General features: G+C 58.9%; 15 protein-coding genes across 15 annotated transcripts; 8 read left to right on the top strand and 7 right to left on the bottom strand.

Annotated features, from left to right (window-relative positions):
- Positions 1–779: 779 nt before the first annotated feature.
- On the top strand, positions 780–2,364 carry SPRG_01527 (hypothetical protein). The gene has a single exon (XM_012339737.1). It carries the CDS (start codon positions 808–810, stop codon positions 2,266–2,268), a length of 1,461 nt encoding a protein of 486 aa, XP_012195127.1. The 5' UTR covers positions 780–807; the 3' UTR covers positions 2,269–2,364.
- Positions 2,365–3,397: 1,033 nt separating this feature from the next.
- SPRG_01526 (hypothetical protein) lies at positions 3,398–4,823 on the top strand (the record flags this gene model as incomplete). Its single annotated transcript, XM_012339736.1, has 6 exons — positions 3,398–3,532; positions 3,584–3,816; positions 3,875–4,031; positions 4,083–4,225; positions 4,321–4,368; positions 4,418–4,823. The coding sequence occupies 6 exons, from the start codon at positions 3,398–3,400 to the stop codon at positions 4,821–4,823; spliced, it is 1,122 nt and encodes a 373-aa protein (XP_012195126.1).
- Positions 4,824–5,282: 459 nt separating this feature from the next.
- On the top strand, positions 5,283–7,099 carry SPRG_01525 (hypothetical protein). Its single transcript, XM_012339735.1, has 6 exons — positions 5,283–5,468; positions 5,521–5,609; positions 5,660–6,152; positions 6,197–6,471; positions 6,521–6,574; positions 6,622–7,099. The coding sequence occupies exons 1-6, from the start codon at positions 5,318–5,320 to the stop codon at positions 7,063–7,065; spliced, it is 1,506 nt and encodes a 501-aa protein (XP_012195125.1). The 5' UTR covers positions 5,283–5,317; the 3' UTR covers positions 7,066–7,099.
- Positions 7,100–7,223: 124 nt separating this feature from the next.
- Positions 7,224–8,271, bottom strand: SPRG_01524 (hypothetical protein). Its single transcript, XM_012339734.1, has 2 exons — positions 7,807–8,271; positions 7,224–7,760 (listed from the first exon to the last, which is right to left on the bottom strand). The coding sequence occupies exons 1-2, from the start codon at positions 8,239–8,241 to the stop codon at positions 7,302–7,304; spliced, it is 894 nt and encodes a 297-aa protein (XP_012195124.1). The 5' UTR covers positions 8,242–8,271; the 3' UTR covers positions 7,224–7,301.
- A 355-nt stretch (positions 8,272–8,626) lies between these two features.
- Positions 8,627–9,101, bottom strand: SPRG_01523 (hypothetical protein). Its single transcript, XM_012339733.1, has one exon. It carries the CDS (start codon positions 9,088–9,090, stop codon positions 8,656–8,658), a length of 435 nt encoding a protein of 144 aa, XP_012195123.1. The 5' UTR covers positions 9,091–9,101; the 3' UTR covers positions 8,627–8,655.
- Positions 9,102–9,427: 326 nt separating this feature from the next.
- Positions 9,428–9,814, bottom strand: SPRG_01522 (hypothetical protein; the record flags this gene model as incomplete). The annotated part of the gene is made up of 1 exon (XM_012339732.1): positions 9,428–9,814. The coding sequence occupies one exon, from the start codon at positions 9,812–9,814 to the stop codon at positions 9,428–9,430; it is 387 nt and encodes a 128-aa protein (XP_012195122.1).
- Positions 9,815–10,429: 615 nt separating this feature from the next.
- Positions 10,430–10,867, bottom strand: SPRG_01521 (hypothetical protein; the record flags this gene model as incomplete). The annotated part of the gene is made up of 1 exon (XM_012339731.1): positions 10,430–10,867. One exon carries the CDS (start codon positions 10,865–10,867, stop codon positions 10,430–10,432), a length of 438 nt encoding a protein of 145 aa, XP_012195121.1.
- Positions 10,868–11,242: 375 nt separating this feature from the next.
- Positions 11,243–13,003, top strand: SPRG_01520 (hypothetical protein; the record flags this gene model as incomplete). The annotated part of the gene is made up of 10 exons (XM_012339730.1): positions 11,243–11,383; positions 11,429–11,476; positions 11,521–11,631; positions 11,684–11,808; positions 11,873–12,007; positions 12,054–12,132; positions 12,177–12,309; positions 12,356–12,417; positions 12,471–12,563; positions 12,618–13,003. 10 exons carry the CDS (start codon positions 11,243–11,245, stop codon positions 12,951–12,953), a joined length of 1,263 nt encoding a protein of 420 aa, XP_012195120.1. The 3' UTR covers positions 12,954–13,003.
- A 138-nt stretch (positions 13,004–13,141) lies between these two features.
- SPRG_01519 (hypothetical protein) lies at positions 13,142–14,127 on the top strand (the record flags this gene model as incomplete). The annotated part of the gene is made up of 1 exon (XM_012339729.1): positions 13,142–14,127. The coding sequence occupies exon 1, from the start codon at positions 13,153–13,155 to the stop codon at positions 14,125–14,127; it is 975 nt and encodes a 324-aa protein (XP_012195119.1). The 5' UTR covers positions 13,142–13,152.
- Positions 14,128–14,364: 237 nt separating this feature from the next.
- On the top strand, positions 14,365–15,246 carry SPRG_01518 (hypothetical protein; the record flags this gene model as incomplete). The annotated part of the gene is made up of 1 exon (XM_012339728.1): positions 14,365–15,246. The coding sequence occupies exon 1, from the start codon at positions 14,377–14,379 to the stop codon at positions 15,244–15,246; it is 870 nt and encodes a 289-aa protein (XP_012195118.1). The 5' UTR covers positions 14,365–14,376.
- Positions 15,247–15,529: 283 nt separating this feature from the next.
- On the bottom strand, positions 15,530–16,118 carry SPRG_01517 (60S ribosomal protein L35). Its single transcript, XM_012339727.1, has 2 exons — positions 16,054–16,118; positions 15,530–16,000 (listed from the first exon to the last, which is right to left on the bottom strand). Exons 1-2 carry the CDS (start codon positions 16,055–16,057, stop codon positions 15,633–15,635), a joined length of 372 nt encoding a protein of 123 aa, XP_012195117.1. The 5' UTR covers positions 16,058–16,118; the 3' UTR covers positions 15,530–15,632.
- A 367-nt stretch (positions 16,119–16,485) lies between these two features.
- Positions 16,486–17,208, top strand: SPRG_01516 (hypothetical protein). Its single transcript, XM_012339726.1, has 4 exons — positions 16,486–16,617; positions 16,662–16,766; positions 16,816–16,870; positions 16,921–17,208. Exons 1-4 carry the CDS (start codon positions 16,502–16,504, stop codon positions 17,056–17,058), a joined length of 414 nt encoding a protein of 137 aa, XP_012195116.1. The 5' UTR covers positions 16,486–16,501; the 3' UTR covers positions 17,059–17,208.
- SPRG_01515 (hypothetical protein) lies at positions 17,038–18,117 on the bottom strand (the record flags this gene model as incomplete). Its single annotated transcript, XM_012339725.1, has 5 exons — positions 17,038–17,178; positions 17,236–17,355; positions 17,405–17,556; positions 17,606–17,864; positions 17,913–18,117. The coding sequence occupies 5 exons, from the start codon at positions 18,115–18,117 to the stop codon at positions 17,120–17,122; spliced, it is 795 nt and encodes a 264-aa protein (XP_012195115.1). The 3' UTR covers positions 17,038–17,119.
- A 155-nt stretch (positions 18,118–18,272) lies between these two features.
- SPRG_01514 (hypothetical protein) lies at positions 18,273–18,742 on the bottom strand (the record flags this gene model as incomplete). The annotated part of the gene is made up of 3 exons (XM_012339724.1): positions 18,665–18,742; positions 18,524–18,614; positions 18,273–18,478 (listed from the first exon to the last, which is right to left on the bottom strand). Exons 1-3 carry the CDS (start codon positions 18,692–18,694, stop codon positions 18,273–18,275), a joined length of 327 nt encoding a protein of 108 aa, XP_012195114.1. The 5' UTR covers positions 18,695–18,742.
- A 1,080-nt stretch (positions 18,743–19,822) lies between these two features.
- Positions 19,823–21,321, top strand: SPRG_01513 (hypothetical protein). Its single transcript, XM_012339723.1, has 4 exons — positions 19,823–20,501; positions 20,547–20,676; positions 20,720–20,977; positions 21,023–21,321. The coding sequence occupies exons 1-4, from the start codon at positions 19,915–19,917 to the stop codon at positions 21,194–21,196; spliced, it is 1,149 nt and encodes a 382-aa protein (XP_012195113.1). The 5' UTR covers positions 19,823–19,914; the 3' UTR covers positions 21,197–21,321.
- Positions 21,322–21,354: the final 33 nt, after the last annotated feature.

Below are 21,354 nucleotides of genomic sequence, written 5' to 3'. Positions count from 1 at the left end.
TTGAAAACGGGTGCATCTCCATGCAACAACACGGCTTATCGATGCTTCAAGCGAAGTAACACCTCGGCTTTATACGCTCTTGCTTAAACTACGGCGTCGGATAAGAGTACTCCGACAAGATTTCCACGAGCGACAGGCAAATATCCATGTATCCATCGGTCCGTCTAGGACGCACGGTGTAAATTTGGGCCTTGTTGGGTACCAGACAAGTCTAGTCGGCGGCGGTACTAGTAGGTGCAATGCATTCTCGTCCTCATCGAGCTATCAAACCTATCTTGGCTCGGTCATGTCGCCATGTGAGCACAGGTGAGCTTACTACATGACAGGAGAAGATAAACTCCGCGCCACCAGATCTGCACTGGCAGATATGTCTTCCAGTTGTGGTCGTTCTTACTAGACTGTCGGCGGTCTCGTCTCGCGAATGACCACATGCATTCCTGATCCTGGATACCCTACCATCACTCTGACTGGTGTTCAACACACGTAAGAAACACGATGAAAAACATCCCATCCAGCGATTCGATTCGCTGAAACATATTCTTTCTGGCCAATCAGCGATGACGCGAGAGTGGCCACACGCCGCTCCGAGCTTGGATCGCCAATCTCATGATTGAACACGAAATCGCCCATACTTGGCAGGTGCATAAAATCTGCTCTCTAGAGCATGACGCGCCAACTCGCGTCGCCGATGGACGAGTCTAGCGTGAGAAATTGCACGTACAAGTTTCATCGGCACATGCCACTTTTAGACGTCAAAAGAAGCCGCCAGATGCCGAATCCAAGATCGCAACTACCATCATCCCAGCGATGGCAAGCGCGGTCCCGCATGTCCTCGAGACCCTTGCGTGCTTCCTGCCGTCGTACGATGCGCTCGCAGCGTTCTTACATGCGCTGCCTCGCGACCTCTTGACGCCGTCGATGCAAGCGCTCTCTTCGCTGGTCGAGCTTGCGCTGCCGCCGACGCTCGCGCTGGTCATCGAGGTCCCGTTGGCCTTTGAGCTCCATGGTCGTCTGTCGCGCGACGTCTGCGCGCTCATCCAGGCAACGCTACCGCTAGCACCGCGTGTGCATGTGCGCTACGCAATCTACGAACGATGCGATGTCGAGCTGCTCGAGCAGTACCTTTGCGACGCGCTCGTCGAGGTCACGATCAAGTGCAGTTGGCATCCGATGGTCCTCGACGACGCCTTCTTCGTGCGCGACACGCTCCTCGCCTGCCCGCTCCTCGAGCGCTTGCGCATCGTGCGCGGCCACTCGTCGGCGTTGCTGGACCCGCTCTGGCTGAATGCGCTGCTCTCGGTCCTTCCGCACGTGCGTCATTTCCATTTTCGGGGCTACCGCCTCACGAACGTGTCCCACACGGCGCTTGCTTCCGCGCTCCTGGCGTGGCTCGAGGCGCCGCATAGTGCATCCCTGGCGCTGCGCGACGTGGCGTTCGATTTAGACCGCCAGACATCCCCGCTTGCCTCCGCGCTGGTGGCGGCCATTGGCACGTCGACCTCGCTGCAGTCGCTGCGTCTCCGCGATGTGGATCTCTTCAAATACGGCGTACCGCACCTGCCGCCGCAGCTTGTGCATCTCGAGTGGGACAAGTACGCGGCGCCGTCGGCGTTTCCGCCGACGCTGCCCCGGCCGATGGTCCGTGCGCTGTTGGAAGCCGCGCAGCTACGCTCGCTCGGGTGCGCACAGCTCACAAGCGCCATCGACCGCGACATGCTCCGCCCGGCGCTGGCGCGGCTCACGCACGCGTCGATCTTTGCGCCGCAGCAGAACATCCCGCGGCTCCTGCGTGGGCTTGTGCACCTGCACCGCCTCGAGCGATTGGACCTCAAGCGCAACGAGCTCACGACCACGCAGCTCGAGGCGTTCTTGCGCCTCTTGCCCGACTTGCGCCACTTGCGCCACTTGAACTTGGCCGAGAATTCGCTGGAAATGACCGACTTGCAGAGACTCTTTGCGGCGCGCCTGCCCTTGGCGACGCTCAACGTGGCGTACCATCCGTGCGCATGGGACCAGTTTGTGCATCTCGTCCCGACCCTTGTCGAGGCCATGCAAACCATGACGTGTGTCGATGTCTTTAGCCAGTGGTGGCGCCACGAGCACCATGCCAAAATCCTCCACGCGCTCGCCAAGGCGAATGGTGACGGTGCCTTTTACGTTGCCGCCCATCGCGGCAGCGCGTCGATGGACGCGAAGACGCAGAATTTGATTGCGTCGCTCGGCCTTGGACGACAGTGGCACAAACCGCAGTGCGCTCTCCTCTTTTAAGACATGATGGGGCCGTTTTCAAGAAGTGGAATTCCGCGCAAGGTCGAGCGATCTAGAAGACCGGTTCCACGATCGCACACGATCCAAGATCCAGGCGCAGAGCCAACGAGCTCAAGCCAATTCCAGATTGGTCAAATTCAGTAACTACAATTGTACTGTAACTCACCTCGCGACAAGTGTCCTTTACAACAGACCCTTCAAAACGACAGCACCGCCATGGGCCAGCCCACTGCCGTGGGAAGAAACGATGTCTGCATCAACACCAAGCGGAGAATCACGATGGCAGAGCCGTCGACCGCTGCGTCGACAGAGATATGGTAGCGTGTTGCTAATTCGCATCCTGCGCTCTCGTCGTGCCACGTATTTCGCCGTCGCCGCGACGCTCTATCATGGGACAGTCGCGCGGCACGCCGTCGGTGCTCCACGTACCACCCACATCGTGGGCGCGCCAAGTCATCGCGGACCACAGAAAGGCCACTCATATCATTTCCCACTGGGACAGGATCCTGCAGACACGGTTCGCGGAGAGCCACCAGTTTGCGGTCGTGGCGCATAGAGACGTACGTGGCGCCCGCTCTGCGACGCTCCGCTGGAAACGAGTGGCCGTCCGCGACGCCACGTAGAGGCCGACTGGCGCTGAACCTTCGCAGCACCTTCTTCGGTCCATTGATTCCACTTGCAACTTCAACTTGGCTACGCTAAGAATGACATCGATTTTTAATGGCCTTCTCTGCGCTTTGATCTTTGGGTTTGTATGCGATGGAATAAAAGCGTCCGCCAAGAAATCTCAAAATTTAAAAAACGTCGCGCGCTGCCTGGCTATCTCTGGAGCGGGGTAGGTGTTTTGTAGCCAATCAGCGCGCGGCTTTGGCGCCGCCGAGAACAAAATCCGCAAAATGACACGGCAACATGGCGGTCGTAGCCAATCACCCGCCACCGTTCGCGATACAAGCCGGCGCGGTGTCTCCATATTTCTCAAGCCGCCGAGCAGTGGCTGCGGTGGGTCGTCTTTACCGTCGGCACCGAAGAAGTGGGGCTGCCATTAGTCGTCAACACGTCGACTAGTGCTGACTCTCGCGTGACCAACGCGTCAAAAAGTGACGTTCGACTACGCACTCTATCTTTGGGCATGAACCTCGCCCGCCACTACGCCTCGCCGCTCGAGGGCATGCGGACAGCGTCGCCGCCACCCGGCGCAACCCACCGCGACTTGCCCCGCTTCGACCAGCTCTACGCCAAGCAGCCACAGCGCGAGACGTCCGCTGTACGTAGAATCTGCGTTGACGAAATACGCATCGAACACGCTCCAATGTAGGAAGCCCAGGATCTTTTGCGGTCTCAAGAGCTCTTTTTGAGCGTCGTTTTGGACTGGCAACGACACGATTTGCCGCAGCACACGCAGGTGCAGCGCGTCCAGCACTACGCCGAGCCCACGTACAGCTCGTCATTTGAGAGCTCCGAAGGCTCGGACCACGAAGGTGGCCAAGCGCTCTTGAGCTTTACAAAAGCGCCGCCCAAGCCGATCGTCGACGATCCCAGCCCAACCAAGTAGGCATCATCGAGACAGATTTGGACCAGTATCTCACACCATGGCTCTGTTGGATAGCTTGCCACGGGTGCATCACATGCCGCTGAACCACCCGTCAGGCCCGCCGGCCTTGAGCCTCAACAACCTCCTTCCGGTGCCGTCCAAGAAGATTGGCGTCTACACGCCGCGCTCGCGCCGCGTCCTCATTGAGAAGTACATGGAAAAGCGTACCAAGGTACACCAAATGTCTGGCTTTTTTCCCATGTCACGGAAATCGTGTGCGTAGCGCCTGTCCCGCAAGAAGGTCCGGTACCGCGTGCGCAAGACGCTGGCCAACGCCCGGCCGCGCGTCAAAGGCCGGTTCGTCAAGACCGAGCAGCCGCTGACCGCCGCGGCCGTCGAGGAGATGGAGAAGCGCCAGCAACAGCCGTCGGCAGCGCACGCCTCGGACGCGATGGACTATCTGCACGCCTTTTTGAGCTTGAGAAGCGGTCCCGAGCCGACGTCACCGATATGCTCAGTAGCATCACGACGCTCATGCGGCGGCGCAACCACGACATCAACTGGGAAGAGTACGTGACCTGCTCGTTTAGCTCGCCGAGCTCACGCTGGCGTCACTAGCTTGGCGGCCAATCTCGAACAGTCGATGCTGGCGCTTCTGCCGCGCCAGCACAATGAGTCGCCGCTCCCGGACGTCCAAGCCGAGCTCATCAACCTGCTCGCCGACGCTGAAGACGAGTGCACCCAAGAGACGTACCTCCGAGCGCTCCACGGCTGCGCTCTATATGTAGCGTTGTGCCTCAGCCTCTACGCGAGCCTTCGGCACCCGAGCCTGTGGGACATGGACGACGAGCCGTCGCCCGTGTTGCACCACTACCTCGCCGACATCAAGCAGCTCTGGCTCCGGCGAAAGACCAAAAAGCAACAGACCTTCGATGCGTTCGAAGGCACAGTGCATGGGCTCGCGGCCGTCATCTGCCTCGGGTACGACGACGCCAAGCGCTACCTCAAGCCCCTCACGCTTTAAGGCGTACCCCCCACGCCACTTTGTATTTATGAAATTTCGACTATGTATGAATTGAATTTGTAAACTAATAGCTTAATATACTTTCAACAGACAATATTGTATGCTTCGCGACTGAACGCCCACACCGTGGCGGACAAACGTACTACCAGCCCTAGCAACAGTCCACCAGGAATGTCTAACCTACCACTTCTTGGCTTGCATGTCACTTCGCTCAGCTCCTCATAGCTCATTGCTAGCCCTTGAGGACTCTAAAGAGAGTTGTCTTTACTACGTTAAACCCGTACGAGGTCATCCGCGTAGCCCTTCGAGCCTGACAGTGTAGTCCTGTAGTCGGTGGCAGCTGCTAATAGCCATTACAAGTACGAACCTTGACAAGCAACAAGATCGCACCGGCAGAGGCTGCAAGTCGGGTAGGCATCCGGATAGAATGATCGTAACCGGACGCTACTTTAGCATTGGCGGTCGACTTGCCGTTGATATCCGCGATCCCGTCCATGACGCTGCTCGTGAAGAAGGTGCTCCAGCGCGTCCCGGGCGAGCGCCTTGGCATGACGCTCATCTCGCTCAACCCGAATGGCCCGGGCTCGGTCTTCGTCTCCTTCGTGCACCCAAGCACAGCAGCGGCCCGCGCCAACGTGTGCCCCGGTGCGACGACGACGACGACGACGATGACCTCATCGATGCAATCGCGACGTAGGCTGGGAAATCCTCGAGCTGAACACGAAAGGCGTGGACACACTCACGGTCGAGAAGATTGGCCAGTACGTGGCGGCGGAGAAGGGCCCGGTAACCTGCGACGTTGCGCGGCCTCGTCGCCCACCCTGCTGCCTGTCTAGATCACGGTCATCTTCAACAAGGCGCATTCGCCCGGCTACGACGAATGGAAGAAGAAGAACATACAGAGCATCCAAAGCGTCTGTCGAAAGCGCGCCATGGACAACGCGCTTGAAGCGCACGAGGCGGCAGAGGTTGCAGACGCGCCGACGAAGCGGCCGACGAGAGCATCGCTCGCGAAAGCAGCACCTGCCACACAAGGCCCCGTGACGCGGTCGTCGCCTGCAAAGACAACGAAGAAGGCGATGCGGTCGTCGCCGGAGCCCAAACAACAAACACGCAAGAAGCACGCACCCCAGCCGCCTCTCGAGCCCGAATCCACGCCTCTGCAAGCTGTCGCCACGCCAGAGCCGAAATCCAAGGTCAAGACTAAAGCAAAAGCGTCCGTGTCGTCGTCACCGCCGCCTCCAGAGAGCACACCGTCCAAGCGACCGGCGCCCCAGGTCCCTCGGGGCCAGCGACAGATGAGCGAATTCGTCGTCCCGATGAGCGCCCGTACAGTACACTACTGCGTGATGGAGTGGACTCATGATGCCTAGCGTCGTCGCCCGAGCCTGAAGAGGTGAGTGGGCCCAGCCGCGGGTCCCGCGCCGAGAACGCCAAGATGAACTTGGCCATCCAGCGGCTCATGGGCATGGGCTTCAAGCGCGACGACGCAATTTTGAGCTACGAAAAGACGGGCAGCGGCACGGTCGACCAATGCATGCTCTGGCTCGTCTCGTACATCGAAGAGCGCAAGTTTCTTGAAGACCTCAACAAGGCGCAGATCGCCTCCGAGCTTCAGAAACGCACTGACGACTCGCAGCTCAAAGAAGTATTACGCTCCTGTGATACATGCATATCATCTCGTATCCTGCTTGTAGAAGGCACAGGAGGAACTGCGTGCCACAACGACGTTGCGCAGTCTCTTTCCCGAGGTGTTGTATTCTCTGGTGTCGACTCGGCTCATGCGAAACTCATCTAGTCGGTCGTCTTTGCGGCCACGAGCCAGTTGGAGGCCTTCCAGCGCTTCATTGAAGACGACTTGACTCGCGTCTGTGCCGAGAACCAGCTGCGCACGCTCGTGGCCGAGCTTCTGACGCTCGAGGTCAAAGCTAAAAGGTGGTTTGGCCGCCCCGCCGAGTGTTACGTCGTGCAGCTCTTCGAGACGTTGACGCCGATTCTGACGGCCCATGCGCCCCGGGCGTGCTGCTGCCACCTGGCGGCGACGACGTCTTCGTGCGCGCTCGTGGCCGGCGTCGCGGCCGAAATCGCCGCCCTGAAGCATCATTTATACGCGATGCCCTCCAACACGGGTGGCATCCCAGAGGCCTTTCTCCAGGCCGACGAGAGCTTGCGGTATACGCTGGACGACGACGGCTTCGAAGTGCTCGACGTCGCCAAGAGCAGTGACGACGACGACGCATAATGAGTCGACCACTTGTCGTTCGTCGTCTCTTGTTTTGGTGTGGCATGCGTTGGTCGCGGTGGACTGCTCTGGGGTCCTACGGGTCGTACCAAGCCCATTGCAATGGACCATACATGTCGACGACGGACGGCCACCCCTGAACGAGTTGTATCGAAGATGGGGCGAAAAGTATCAACGTATCAACTCGTGTTTGCAATGGGTGGGCGTTGCGTGGATCGAGGCACCCTGCAAGCGATTTAGCCGACGTAGATGCCTTCGCCCGCGAACCAGAGACCGTTGTCGTTCTTGGTCGGCACGGCGTTGACTTCTTGCTGGCCGACAATCGGGCAGCGCGGACAGTTTTGGTTGTTGAAGCTCGCTGCGTGGTCGCTGTGGAGGTACCGCTGCGTCTCGACGTGGCGCAGGCGCACGAGGTCGTCGCGCGCCCAGCTCGGCGCCGCGCCGTTCGCACACGCTTCGTCGCCGGCCTTGCATTGCATGCCGCTTTCGCACTCGAGGATCCACGAGTCGCTGCGGTCGCCGTCGCCCGCAACGCCAAAACCGCTCACCTCGCCAAACCGACCATTCGAGAGCGGCGACGCAAAATGGTGCGAGTGCAAGTTGCGGCGCGTGTTGATGTGCTCGAGGCGGATCGTTGCGCCGCAGGCGATCTTAGCCCCCAAGGAGCACGCGGCGTCGCCGTCGCCTTCCTTGACCTAGCATCCTTATGAGAATGCATGGTCGTGCAAGCAAAGCACGTACCAGCCAGTAGCTGTTGTAGTCGTCGCGCGAGCCATGGGCTGTCACGGACTGCTGGCCGCTGCCCGTGCCATAGTTGACCTCGTGCGAGTGCAGGCGGAAGCGGCTCGCTTCGTGCACGAGCTTGATGGTGCTGCCGCAAGTGACGTACTCCATGCCAGCGGGATAGTGCAGCTCTGCGGACGCATCCTCTTTGCACGCGTCTTGGCACGTGAACGGGTGATGGTCGCAGTCGACTTCGCGGACGCGCCGCCGGTTCTCGCACTCGCAGTAGCCCGAGCTGCCCGACTGGATCGTCGAGCTGCAAGACGCATCGTACCACGAATCGCGCGGGCCCGCGGGGTCGCAGCCGGAGGTAGCTCGCCACTTGACGCAGCGCGGCTCGTCCGCGACGACCGCCGTCGACACCAGCGCCAACGCAATTGCGGCTGCCAGCATCCTCGTGAAAATGGCCCAGCGCGTGCCAAGTGTTCACACCCCAAGGCCGAATTTAAATGCAGTATTTATATTTTCTAGTAGCTGTTACATACTTACATCCAGCTTAAATAGAATCGTCGCTATTCTATTGTCGTGTCCACAACAGTAGAATTACAATTTTCCGGATTGTATCCGGAAAACGTGTAGCGATCTTTGGCCAGGATACGCGTCCGCACGTGGCATGCGTCTGATGTCCCAGCCAGCTGCTTACATCGATGAAATGCCCTAGTACAGCCCAACCTTGCAATAAGATATGACTGCTCGAGTCGGTAGAACTCAATGCGTGCAGCAGCGTCAACAGCTGAAGCGCTCCAAGAGCAGGCTGCTGAGCTTACCAATTTATAGTCGAGTTGACGGTCAGCTTAGAAATGTAGCTCAACGTCTCACTTCGACACGCTGCAGCCATGGCTCCTTGCCTTGCATGACCCACGCATGGATGCGTCGTTCCGGCAGCAGCGTCGCCACGCCCGCGGCCACGAGCCCAACCATCGACCCCAGCATACACTGTTTATGCAGCTTGACGTTGCGCTGCCGAATCGCTTGGATGCCTTTTCCCAGCGACGCCAGCGTCAAGACGCTGAGTGCGTGGACCGGGCTAAAGCTGCCGCTGGGCACGAGCTCCGTGACGCCAAAGCTCGTGAGGCACGTGGCGACCATGGAGGCGGTCCAGATGCGGCCGAGGAGGACGTGTTGCTTGGTGCCTTTCTTGGTTGCAAGGACGACGGCGCCAACGATGCTGGCGGGCACAACGGCAGCAAGGTGCAGTGCGAGGGGCACGTGGACTGGCGCTTTGGTCGTCGTCGATGCCATGAGGACCTTTCGCTTTTCAATCTGAGCTTCAGGAGGGGCACAGATTTTCGAAACCGCATGTTGATGGTCGTAGTCATACCAGGGGTATCCGGATGAATTACTGTATTGGGATCGGTCACTTCAACTTGAGGCATTCGTGAACCGCGATGTACGAGTAGCCGCCAAGATTACCCACACGGAAGGAACCGGCGTCGCTCTAATAATGAAGTACCGGTACCTGTGTGCACTGCCTTACCTTAACCTCGTCTCGTCGACCTTCTCGTGCGGATCACGTCCGCAGTCTCAAGACATTCAAGTATACTTGTGCATTCAATCCCACAACGTATGCCTCACTTAGCTATGGCACCGAATGCGTTCGCGTTTTAAGCTTGAGTAGCGTGAGGGCACCGACGCCGAGGAGGCCGACCATGGAGCCCGCCATGAACTGTTGGTGCACTTTGACCTTGCGCGTCGAAATCGCGTACATACCGCGCGCCAAGAACGCAAGCGTGAGCGCACTCAGCGCATGGACAGAGCCGAGGCAGCCCTTCTGGGTTCGAAGCTCCTTGACGCGGAAGCTCGAGATGCACGTGGCCGCGATCGCTGCTGTTGTTGCGCGCCCGAGCAGCACGTGCAGCTTGGTCCCTTTCTTCGTTGCAAAGACGACAGCACCGAGGACGGTCGCGGACGTGAGGGCTGCGAGGTGGAAGCTCACAGGCACAGTCGCCCGGTCGCAAGGCGCCATACTAGCTCGGTTGCACGTGGTCATGGTTGGCTAAATTCAAAATTGAAAATGGAGGTCTGTGCCAACGACCATCGCATCTCGAGATTGCCCTTGCCGTCAACGATGACGGTATCCGCAATCAGATGGTCACCATGCAGCAAGAGTGCAGGTATCTTGATTGAGTCGCTGGTTCTCAAGCGCCAACACGACGGCGACGCGGCTTGCACGACATTCCCTCGACTGTGGAACCAAGTCTGGGTGGAAGCACTGAGCATGAGCTCTTTACCAGTAGCATGCATTTAAAGATCGTCGGCCACTTTTAGTCTACTGACATGCCCCACGTAACGTCATCCTGTATACCAAGAAACCAAAATGCCAAGAAACCGTGCAACGACAGTGGTCGTACTATGGGTCGTACTTGGGGGCACTAAGCTTTCTAAGCTTTCGAGCCGGTTCGATTGCTCGCACGTCATGTTGGTATTACAATGCTGAGCTGTCATGCAAATGAGCACCTTTGACTAGTATTCTCTGGTACAATATTGTAGTCCTCTGGAAGCGGTCATCGTTTAGAGCCACGTCTGCCCGATACGGTTGAGCACGAAGAGCCTCAAAGTGACGTTATATATTGATCGCAAATTAGGCTTTTTTCTCAACGCGCTGCAACCATGGCTCCTTGCCTTGCATGACCCACGCATGGATGCGTCGTTCAGGCAGCAGCGTCGCCATGCCCGCGGCCACGAGCCCAACCATCGACCCCAACATACACTGTTTATGCAGCTTGACGTTGCGCTGCCGAATCGCTTGGATGCCTTTTCCCAGCGACGCCAGTGTCAAGACGCTGAGTGCGTGGACCGGGCTAAAGCTGCCGCTGGGCACGAGCTCCGTGACACCAAAGCTCGTGAGGCACGTGGCGACCATGGAGGCGGTCCAGACGCGGCCGAGGCGGATGTGTTGCTTGGTGCCTTTCTTGGTTGCAAGAACGACGGCGCCAACGATGCTGGCGGGCACAACGGCAGCAAGGTGCAGTGCGAGGGGCACGTGGACTGGCGCTTTGGTCGTCGTCGTCGTCGTCATTGATGTGCGTAAATTGGAAACTAACACGGTACATTGGTGCGTGCAGCTTGCACGTTGGTACGATGAGGTCACGCGTCAACGATGACGGCATCCACAATCAATCACCTTTCTCCAGCAGCGCGATGAGCAACCAGCTGGTCCGCTGGTCCTCTGTCCGACCAACGCTTCTGCCACTGCCCTGCCAGGATTGCCCGTGCTTGAAGAATCCGACGAGTGTTGCCAAGGACGCTCTTGGCGCCACGTCGGAACGTCCATATTCGCTGTCCTTTCTACGGTCTTGCACTTGCGTCGAGTCGGCGCGATCTGTTTTCCGATGCGGAATGAAGGTCGTGTCCCGCTGTCCGGATACGATGCCAGCAGTAACCGGTCGGCGCGATGTTGCGGCATGTCTTGGCGCAGGAAGGCGTCGCGGCGACAGCGCTCGAGGCCAAGGGTATCCGCAGCTTCAAGCGGCTCGTCCAGGTCTCCGAGATGGAGGTAGCCCAGATCCTCGACGTCTCGACGACCGAGCTCGAGGTACATGGCGTCCGACTTGCTTAGCGTCCGCCCATCACGTCGTAGCACCTCGTGGCCCGGATTGCGCTGCGCAGCTGCCCCAAGCCGACGCTTGTGCGCGCCGCCGCTCTAGCTCGCACGAAGCTCATGACGCGTAGGCTTTCGACATGTTTATGAGCAGCGTCAACTCGCCGTCGAGCCTCCGAACGACGCTGGCCGAGCTCGACAAAGGCATGTACGGCGGTCTGCCCTGCGGCGCCATCACCGAGGTACAAACCCCATCGTATCGCATATTTGCACGCCATCGTATGGCGCAAGTAGCTCGCGGGTGTCTCTGGCATTGGCAAGTCGCAGTTTTGCATGCAGCTTGCCGTGCTCTGCGCGATCGAGTTTCCCGACACGACGATCCTGTACTTCAACAGCGGCCAGAACGTCAGCGCCAAGCGGTACGTGGCTTTCTCTTCAATGCGATGATGATGATGAAATGCAGTCTACCTCGCGCATCCATAGGATCTGCGAGATGGCGCGCGCTCGGCTGTCGCCCATGGCGTACACGACCGAGGCGGCGCTGTGCGCAAAGGTCAGCTCGATCGCCCAGCACATTCGCCTCGTGCCCGTCTCGACGCTGGACGAGCTCCAGACGCAGTACGTGCCCACTGCATCAACGTCATATCTACCGTTACGACAATAGCCTCGACGGCCTTGCGGCCGACTTGACGGGCAGCTGCAAAATGATCCTCGTCGACTCGCTCGCGTCCCTGGCCCAAGAGGTAGACGCCCGCAATGCACTCACTAGTAGAAACACGCAGCGTAGAGTGGTCTTGAAATGTCGTTGGCGAAGCGGCAGATGCTGCTTATGAACGTGGCCAGCAATCTTAAGTACTTGGCGGCGGCGTACGAGGCCTTTGTCGTCGTGACCAACCATGCAACAACCAAGCACCACGACGGTAATAGATAGTCGACACGGCAAGCACTCGTATGGTACGGGCGTAGGGGCGCCGGCGTACTCGCATCCGGCGCTGGGCGTGGCCTGGGCCCACAGCATCACGATCCGCGTACGTACTGTCTGCTTGTATGACGCACCACCATCAAGTGCGACGACCTGCAGATCATACTGGAGCGCACGACGTCATTTTCGCGCACGCTCACGATTCTCAAGTCGTCCATGTCGCCCCACATTTCGTTTCCGTTTGAGATTCAGGTAGACGCTCATGGGCGGGGTACAGGAGTGACGCACGAGTGTATGGTATGTTAGCGTCAAGGCTTGGTTATGCTCGCCACAACACGCGATGACGACGGTGATGCGGACGAGGATGCGTTTGACGAGGACATGCTCTCGTGGGCCGACTTGCCTGTGGTCGACGACCATGGCACACTGCTGGCGTCCCAGTCCCAACGAAGCCTCGGTGATGAAGATGAAGATAAGGATGAGGATGAGGATGGAGACATGGCCGCCGTCAAGCCCAGCGAGACTGCGGCGACATCGAATGCTGCAAGTCGTTCGAATGTGTCGGTGATGGACACGATGTTTGACATTGTTCCCGACTCGGACGAAGACGGAGACGCGTGGGCATCGGTCCCTGGATGGTAGTCATGTCCAGCAATAGCAGTAGACACGCAGTAAGCATCTTCCAAGTGGCCTTCGACTTGCCTCCTTCTAACAGGTGGCGCGAGCTGATGGCGCGTCGAAGCCAGACCTACACTCTTGTTCCAATCAATCATCACTCTACATGGCCACGTCGATGCGATTGCTCGTTTCCACTTCCATTTCTGGGAACACGACGACGAAGATGGAGCTCTTCCTGAACCCGGACATTGCGGCAAGCGTGCTGCAGATGTGCATGGCCGAGACGGCTGCGCCGCTCGCCCTCGTCGTCCTCACGAACAAGCAGCTGCGGTCATATGGCGCCAGCGACGCACTCTGGGCGCGTCTCGTCGCCACCCACTTTGGCCCGGCCCGGCCGTACGCGCCGCTCGTGGCCTTTCCCGTGCTACCGGCGCTGTGTCGCCACCCGACGTGGGAGATGGAACTCGAGGTGCCGCCCGTCTCGGCGTCTTGCAAAGAGTTCATCGAGACGACGATGGAGCGGTCACTCTTCCAAACCATGACGGTGGTCCGCGACAACATTGGCACGATCGCGACGCTGGATGCGACGCCCATCGACTGCTTTGTCTTTCCGACGAACCCATCGTTGCGCAACCACGGGATTGGCGCGGCCGCCGCCATCTTTGAGCGCGCGGGCATCGAGCTCGACATGCTCGTGTCGAGCCGCGAGTACGCGCGCACCCGCCACTACGACACGGCCGAGGTCGTCGTCACGCCCGGCTTCCACTCGGGCGCCAACCACCTCATCCACTGCATTGGACCCTACTGGCGCATGCCGAACGCAGCATCCCGGCTCTACCTCACGTACGTGCACGCGTTCCAAGAGGCCGTGCGCATCGACGCGCGCTGCGTCGTCGTCGCGTCCATTTCAACGGGGTCGCTCGGGTTTCCCGTACCAGAGGCGAGCCGCATCGCGATGGCAGCGTACCGCGACGTCGTCAAGGCCTACCGCTGGCGCGCCAAAGTGGGCTTCATCTGCTACGAAGAGTCGATCTTTAACGCGTTTGACGCGGCGCGGCAAGCGACGCTGCATCGGTTCAACGACGGCTGCTTGGAGATCGAGCCCCGCACAGAGCCCTTTGGCACGCGCAACCGTGTGGTGCATAGCGACGACGAAGAAGGCCACGACGAGCCGAGCGACGAGGAAGAAGACGCGTAAAACATCACTTTTAACACGTTGCATTTCTCACCGGTCCACCAAGTTGTGTGCAATATGGAGCTGCCCGGTGCGAGCAGCAGCCAAGATAAAGCGATGGACAAGTTGTCGCTCTATGTACGTGGCATCAAGCAAGCCGGTCACTTCAAGCTTGCCAGATCGTCGAAGATCGGGCCGCCGTTCAGTATCCGGATGCGCCGATTGGGTGGGTCTATTTTTCGTGGGTTCATTTTCCGTCGGCTCGTCGCCGCCATGGAACTGCTCGCGAACCAGGACATTTGCCAGAGCCTCCTCGAGATGAGCCCTCCGAGCACAGCGCATGCGCTGAGCGTCGTCGTCCTCTCGACCCACGGCCTCTGCGCGTATGGCGAAGACGATCTCTTGTGGCGGCGGCTGGCGCAGGCCCACTTTGGCGAGGCCAACCCTGCGATCGTGGCGCAGGTGGCGCTGCCACCACCGCCGTGCAAGGTGCCGCTCTCGCCCACGTGCAACGCCTTTCTCGAGACGTGCGTCGAGCACGCCATCTTTGCGTCGCTGCAAGTCGTCTCTGGCGACATTGGCCGCGTCACGAGCATTGGCACGACAAAACTCGACTGCCTCATCTTCCCGTCCAACTCGTCGCTGCTGAGCTTTGGCATTGGCGCGGCCGGCGCCGTCTTCAACCGTGCAGGAAAGGAGCTCACGGTGCTGCTACGAAGCCCCGAGTTTCGCAACACGCGGCGGTATGTGGCGGACGCGGTCGCGACGCCAGGGTTCGACGCCGGCGTCGACCACTTGATCCACTGCGTCGGGCCCTCCACGAACCGCCCCGACTGCGCAGCGACCTTGTACCGTACGTACTTTAACGCGTTTGAGCGCGCGCGCGAGGTCGGCGCCACGTGCATTGCGATCGCGTCCATCTCGACCGGGTCCCTCGGCTTTCCGGTCCACGAAGCCGCGACCATTGCGATGCGCGTGTACCGCGACTACATCAAGGCTGTGCGGTGGCGCGCGCAGCTTGCGTTTGTCTGCTACGAAGACCGCGTCTTGGACGCGATGACGCGCCAGCGTGACGCGATCCTCGCTGAGTTCAACGTCGGCAGCCTCGAGATGCCGACCGCTGAGCTGCGACGAGCGCCGTGATCATCCTACTCTCTATAGTAAATTCCTCTATCTAATCTTCCTCCGAGCTTTGCACTTTGTCCGTCTTGCTTTTGGAGGAAGCTCGATGGAATCAAGCTACGATTTCGCTCATGCCATGGAGCGCTAGCCATAAGTCGATGAGCGACTCGCATGGTGGCGCAATGATGCGTTGAGGCTGCGTGGGCGGGTGCATGCGTACGATTGCAGCCATGTCCACTAGCGTATCTCGTCGACGAGAGAGAGGACGTCGGTGTCGGGATGGGCGCAAGGAGGCTAGTAGTCGTGGTCGCGGCGCGGGCCAAGAAGGGAAAAAGACACTATATTTGGCTTGATCACGTCCTAGAAGCGAGTCGATCGAGGTAGCATAGAGTGAGTCCATCATCCATTTAAGCCTTGAGGGCATAGCGGCGCTTGGGGAAGTACGCCTCCTTCTTCTGCTGCTTCAAGGTCTTGATGGCCTTCTCCGACTTGGTGAGGGCACGGCGGATGGCGCGCGTCTTCTTCTCGCGGAGGTCGACCGGCACGTGCTTGCCGTTGCCGAGCTTTTCGCGAAGGCGCTCCTTCTGCGTCTGGTTGTACACCGTCAAGACGCGCGCGATCGACTTGCGGACCGTCTTGATCTTGGCAAGCTTCGAGGCGGCGCCGCCCGTGACCTTGGCGACACGGAGCTGGGCGAGTTCCTGCTGGAAGTCATCGAGTTCCGTGAGGAGCTCGGCCTTGGTCTTCGAGCGCAATTCGTGAGCCTTGATCTGGACTACATGTTGGCATTAGCCTCAAGCTGCTCCGAGGACCTCCATGCTTACGTACCCATTATTTATCTTTTGGTTCTTCCCTTTTTTGAATGAAAATCGCGGGCGCCAAGCGCCGTAGTCGCACGAGCCAGTCACTCGGTCCCAGCTTTCTGCACCAACCAAGAATTCTTATCTTTTGGCCAATCCGCGCGCGCGCCTCTGATTCTGTATATGTGTGAATATCGAATGTGACAGGCTGCTGCCAACAGTTCGATATGGTTTTATACAGCATATCGGTGGACGTCGCGTCGATCGGACTGCGTCGACCGCGCGTCAGGGCGCGTAACACGGCTGGAGAGAAGAAGAGCTAAGCGCGAGGTCTATTATGTGTAGGTCGATACACGACCATGGCGAGGAAAGGGCGAGATGTGCGTTGTGAACCCGGGGTGCAAACTGTTTAAAACACATGGTGTCGCGTCGGATGCCAACCTGTATAATACAAATTGAAGCCAAGAAGAGCCACGATGGACGACGTGTTCGACCTCGTCGACCGCATTGAAGAGCAGTGCATCGTCCAAGGGCATGCGCAGGGCGTCGAGGAAGGCCGCCGCTTGGGCTTCCAAGAAGGCAACGATTTGGGGTAGAAGCGCATGACGAGGCATGGAGAAACGAGGCTACGCGTAGCGAGGTCAAGGGCTACGAGATTGGCAGCGAAGTCGGCTTCTACCATGGTTGCTACCTGCTCTGGAGCGCAATGCTAATGGCCGACGCTTCTTCACTGCCGCCGAGGTAGCCGCTCGATCTGCTAGCTAAAGTTGCCACCACAAAAGGCACTTAGAGCGGTCAAGTCGATCGAATCGCTGGGCCAGCGCATTCGCGCCTACGCCCTCGTGGTACGACTCTCGCGCCGACTAGCGACGAGTATATCTTGGTCGCCTTGTAGAACAGCCTCGATGAAAAGATCCACATGGACCTGCAGCTCATTCGCGCCAAGTTCAAGGTCGTGACATCGCTCCTCGGGCAATCGGCGCTCGTCTTCAACGAGCAAAACGTCTTGGACCACAAAAACATGTCCTTCTAGTCGTTCGTACGACTATAGTATCTACTCGCACATACTTCAAAAGAGCCCGCGAGCGAGCGTCCTAGGCGTCGTGCTTGGTCGCGGCGAGAAGGGCGAGCTCGTACGCGACGGCGCCAAACCCTAAATGAAAAACATCGTAATTCGAATCCGCGTTGATGGCATTGCTGCACGACGCACCGCTAATGTAGCGCAGACCCGCAGGTATAGGCGACGCCGCGGGTGCCCCCAGCGGGTTGATCAAAATGACACGGGCGTGGGAGAGCTCGACGGCGCGTCGGATACCGGCGCCGAGCAGGCCTACTCGGAAGCTGTGAATCTGCGCATCGTGTGAGCTTGGCGAATATACCACCGGCGTTGAGGATGATAGTGGTTGATGCAGCGCTGGACAAGAGCGTGTCGATCACGGCGCCTTCGTCGTTCGTGTGCGACGACGTCAGTGCGACGCCCTGAGCGGAGGTTCGCAGTTGCGCCTCGAGGCGTGGCCACGACACCTGCGTCCTAGAGGACGAGCATGCGCCATCGACGACACACCACGAGATACTCGTACCCTGCGAGAACGTTGCCATGGACGAGCGAGCACGGACCGTTGAGGATATGCACGTCACCAACCACCGTTAAGGGGCTACGGGCAAGCGTCGGAGGTGCTGCCTGCATGGGCGTTGGTGGCGCAGCCGTGTACTGCGTTGGCTGCGGCGCAGCGTATGGAGGCGCGGGCGGGCGAGGCCGCTCGACGCGCAGTGGCGACGTAGGATCGTAAGCCGCATCGTCCTCCTTGTCTGGCAATGGGCCCAAGAGCGAGGAGAGCTCTAGGATCGACGTGCATACGCTGCGCAGACAAGCTCGAGTCGTAGTACCTGCATCAAGGAGGTCCATGTCGCTGTCATACAGGTCCTCCTCTCCTTCGCGACGTGCCGGTGCATTCGGAGGCAACGCCGTCGTAGAGTGGACGCTGCCAAAGAGGTTGGGCAGAAAGTAGTCGTCCGCCGACTTCTTCGTCGTCGCGTAGGCACGCCGCCATGGGCCGAGGTGCCGGGTGGCCGCTCGTACCACCTGCCTCATGCTGCTCGCAATTGTTCGGATATGAACCGGATTCGAAGCCGCGGATCGCAAGACCGCATGTCCACCGACATCATCATTGCGTTAGCATTATACAAGACGCACATCAAGCATGACGGACAAACAGAGTGTGTCATAAATACGGTCGTCGCGCGCTACTAGTCCCAGCGGACCACGTTGCGGCTGCGCTTCGCCACGGCAACATGGGATTTGGACGACGACGACGACGACGTGCGTATGAGGCTCGCTTGATGAATGATCTTGGGCGGAAGGCCGGTCGACAAGATGCATGAGCACGTTGGGAGCTTTCGGATGATGCGGATCGCGGGCAACGTGGCATCGCTGTAAAGCTCGTCGCAGTCGCCTAGGCCGAGATGAGCGTCGTCCTCGGTATGCGTCGATGTGATACCTGCGGGATCAGCATGGGTGTCGCGCTTCCATTGCACCACGCAGCAGCCTTGGGCGCTCTCCCAAGTTCGCCGCGCCGCGCCATTGAACGACTAGGCGTAGTGTACACGTGAGATGAGGAGGTGCATGTGGATGTGTCTACCTGGAGGCGGCGCTTCGGGTGCAGGTACATGGGCGCGACGTCTGCGCGGCCGACATGGCACGAGCTGCTCAAGGCGCCCATAAAAGCCGTTTGGAAACTGTGGCGTCCGTCGTGACTGGACTTTTGTATGCTGTTGAAGCGAGCAAAAGAAAAGATTGCACCTCAGATCTGGTCGGTTTATCCGTAACCGTAGCCGTAACCGGAGGCTCTGGGTATCCAAAATCTTATAAAGCGCTTTTTATTCACTATCAGCGTGATGGGGACCGAAGTTCGAAGTCCTAGAGGTGTGACTAACTCGACGTAAAATGGGTTAAATAACTTCAGGATTTCCGATTCGAGTCATCATCCCAGCAGGCGGAGCCTGCATCAAGGACGCAATGGCGCGCTCGTCATATGCTATCGCAGCGAGGGGTTCGCAGAGCGCGCAATGCACCACAGCATCATCTTATATATGTTGGCGAGAAGGACAAGGCGGCCTTACCGCAAACAAGAGGTCGGCTAGGAAGCACTGAAAAAGTGCATCTGGATCTTGTTGTTTGCAGGTGCAGGTTGTCCATGTTACAGCCCGACGACACCTCCGCGACAGGGCACACCCTGATTGCATTAACGCGAAGGATCGTGTTCACCCTTTGGCAAAGAAGAGATGCACACAGAGCGAGAGAGCTCTACAACGTTCTTCTGCCTACAAATTGGTGCCAGTGGCGACTCGGCTTCCAAGGAAGGGGCACACGACAACGGGCTCATCTCTCCTGAAGGCGATAGCACCAGTGGTCGCTGACCTCAACAGCGAGTGTTGGTTTGCATTGCAGTCTTGTTTCTGCTACACATTGCGTTGCGTCATTTTCAGCGCTCTTGCACGAAGGTCGAGGAGGATGAGTATACTGCAATTAACGCCGTTTAACGCATCTCGTTGTCGTTTAACGCATTCGACCTAGACCCTCGACTCGAAGTCGGGAGTCGGGTGCGGTCCATGTACACTTGGTGTTTGTATGACAAGACAAAATTCGACACCGAAGTCGATGACATGATGACTCCGGCGGCGTTAAACGCGGTCGTATACAACGCGCCAGTCAAGCGCGAGGCGGCTGCGACATGTGGAAAAGGACACCACCAATCAATCGCGGCGGATTTGGTTTTTTGTAGACTTGAAGTTTGTATAAAAAGGCGCGAGATTGCATTTAATTGCAGCTGCGGGCCGGGCACCAGACGTGGGCAGTACACGGGTTCCGACGCTCCGTCTCGGCGCCAGAATGGACTTTGAGGATTTGTCGTCGATGCAGATCGAGGACCTCGGCAACTTCCTCAACGAGCAGATGACCGAGGGCGACGGCGACTCGTGGAAAGGCTTCTCGCTCGGCTACTCGGACGAGGACGGGTCGCCGTCGCGATCACAGGCGCCACCGACAACGACGATGGCCCAGGACTTTCACCAGGCGACAGCGTCGCTCTTGAGCCTCCCGAATTCGCCGTACCCGACAAGCTTCCAGTCGCGCCAGGTCATCGAGTCGGCGATGCTCGAGTTCAACGAGTTCTCGCTCGAAGACAAGATTGCGCAGCACACCAAGTCCAAGATCCACTCGATGACCAACTTCGAGCCATTCTCGATGCATGGCATGCCACCGCTGCCCTCGATGCCCTCGATGCCTTCGATGCCCTCGATGCTGCACAAGCCGCAGTTGACGATGCAGACCGCCGCCGAGCCGCTCGAGCAACCACCGGCCCACGCGCCGCAATGGTTCAAAGCGGCGAGCCCTGTGGTGCCATCGTCGCACGCGTCGACACCGACGCACTCGTCGCACCCTTCGCCAACGACAGCCACGACCAACACAATGAAGCGGTAATGCGCTTCTCGTCGCATACCTCGGTGGCTCATTGCGTACAGACCCTTTGCGACGATGGAGGCGTGCAGCAGCGACAGCTGCAGTACGATCGCCAACAACAACGACGACGACGACCGCGGGTACCGGAAAAAATCGCGTGAAAAGATGCGTCGGCAAGAGGTCAACGTCAAGGTATCGGATCTCGCTCTCCTGATGATGCTCATATGCTGAGTAGTTTGACGAGCTCACAAGTCTCTTGGGCATGAACGACAAGGTCCGGAAGAGCGCTGTGCTGCAAGAGGCCGTCAGCTGCATCAAGAGTCTCCGCCGCGAGCGCGACGAGCTCCGAAACGACCGCGACCGGCTCAAGCAAGAGCTGAGCAAGCTCGCGTCCTGTTTGCAGTACTCGCACATGGGCTCGATGGCCGCTGCGAACGCGATGGCCATGTCGCAGCAACTGCCGCCGCAGCACGCTGCGCCCATGCCCCCGCCGGTACCCTCTTTTTGAACGAGCTCTCGACCTCACTTCGCGCACTAGGGCGTCTGCTTTCCGATTGGCGCCAATTTTGGATTCAACTTTGGGTCGTACATGAACCCGGCGCCGTCCGGAGCCTCGACGCCGCTCGCCATGTGCCCACCGATCGCGCCCAAGCTCGAAGCGTCGCCGGGCGTCGGGAAGCCGACCAACGCGAGTGGCAGCACCCAGCTTTGAATGGCGCCTCGTAGACCCGTAGATATATTAGTACAAGAACGAGCCGACGCGCTCGTACTCGTGGAAGGAGCCTGGACCGCAGCCAAGCCATATTTTGTATGTACATTGCATGATTACACGTCGAAATGGATTGTTCCGAGAGCTATCGCCTGGGTGCG

This window comes from Saprolegnia parasitica (assembly GCF_000151545.1).
Source record: "Saprolegnia parasitica CBS 223.65 unplaced genomic scaffold supercont2.3, whole genome shotgun sequence".
Classification (NCBI taxonomy): Eukaryota; Oomycota; class Saprolegniomycetes; order Saprolegniales; family Saprolegniaceae; genus Saprolegnia; species Saprolegnia parasitica.
Note: the sequence above shows the minus strand (reverse complement) of the source record. Positions and strands in the feature narration are given on the sequence as shown.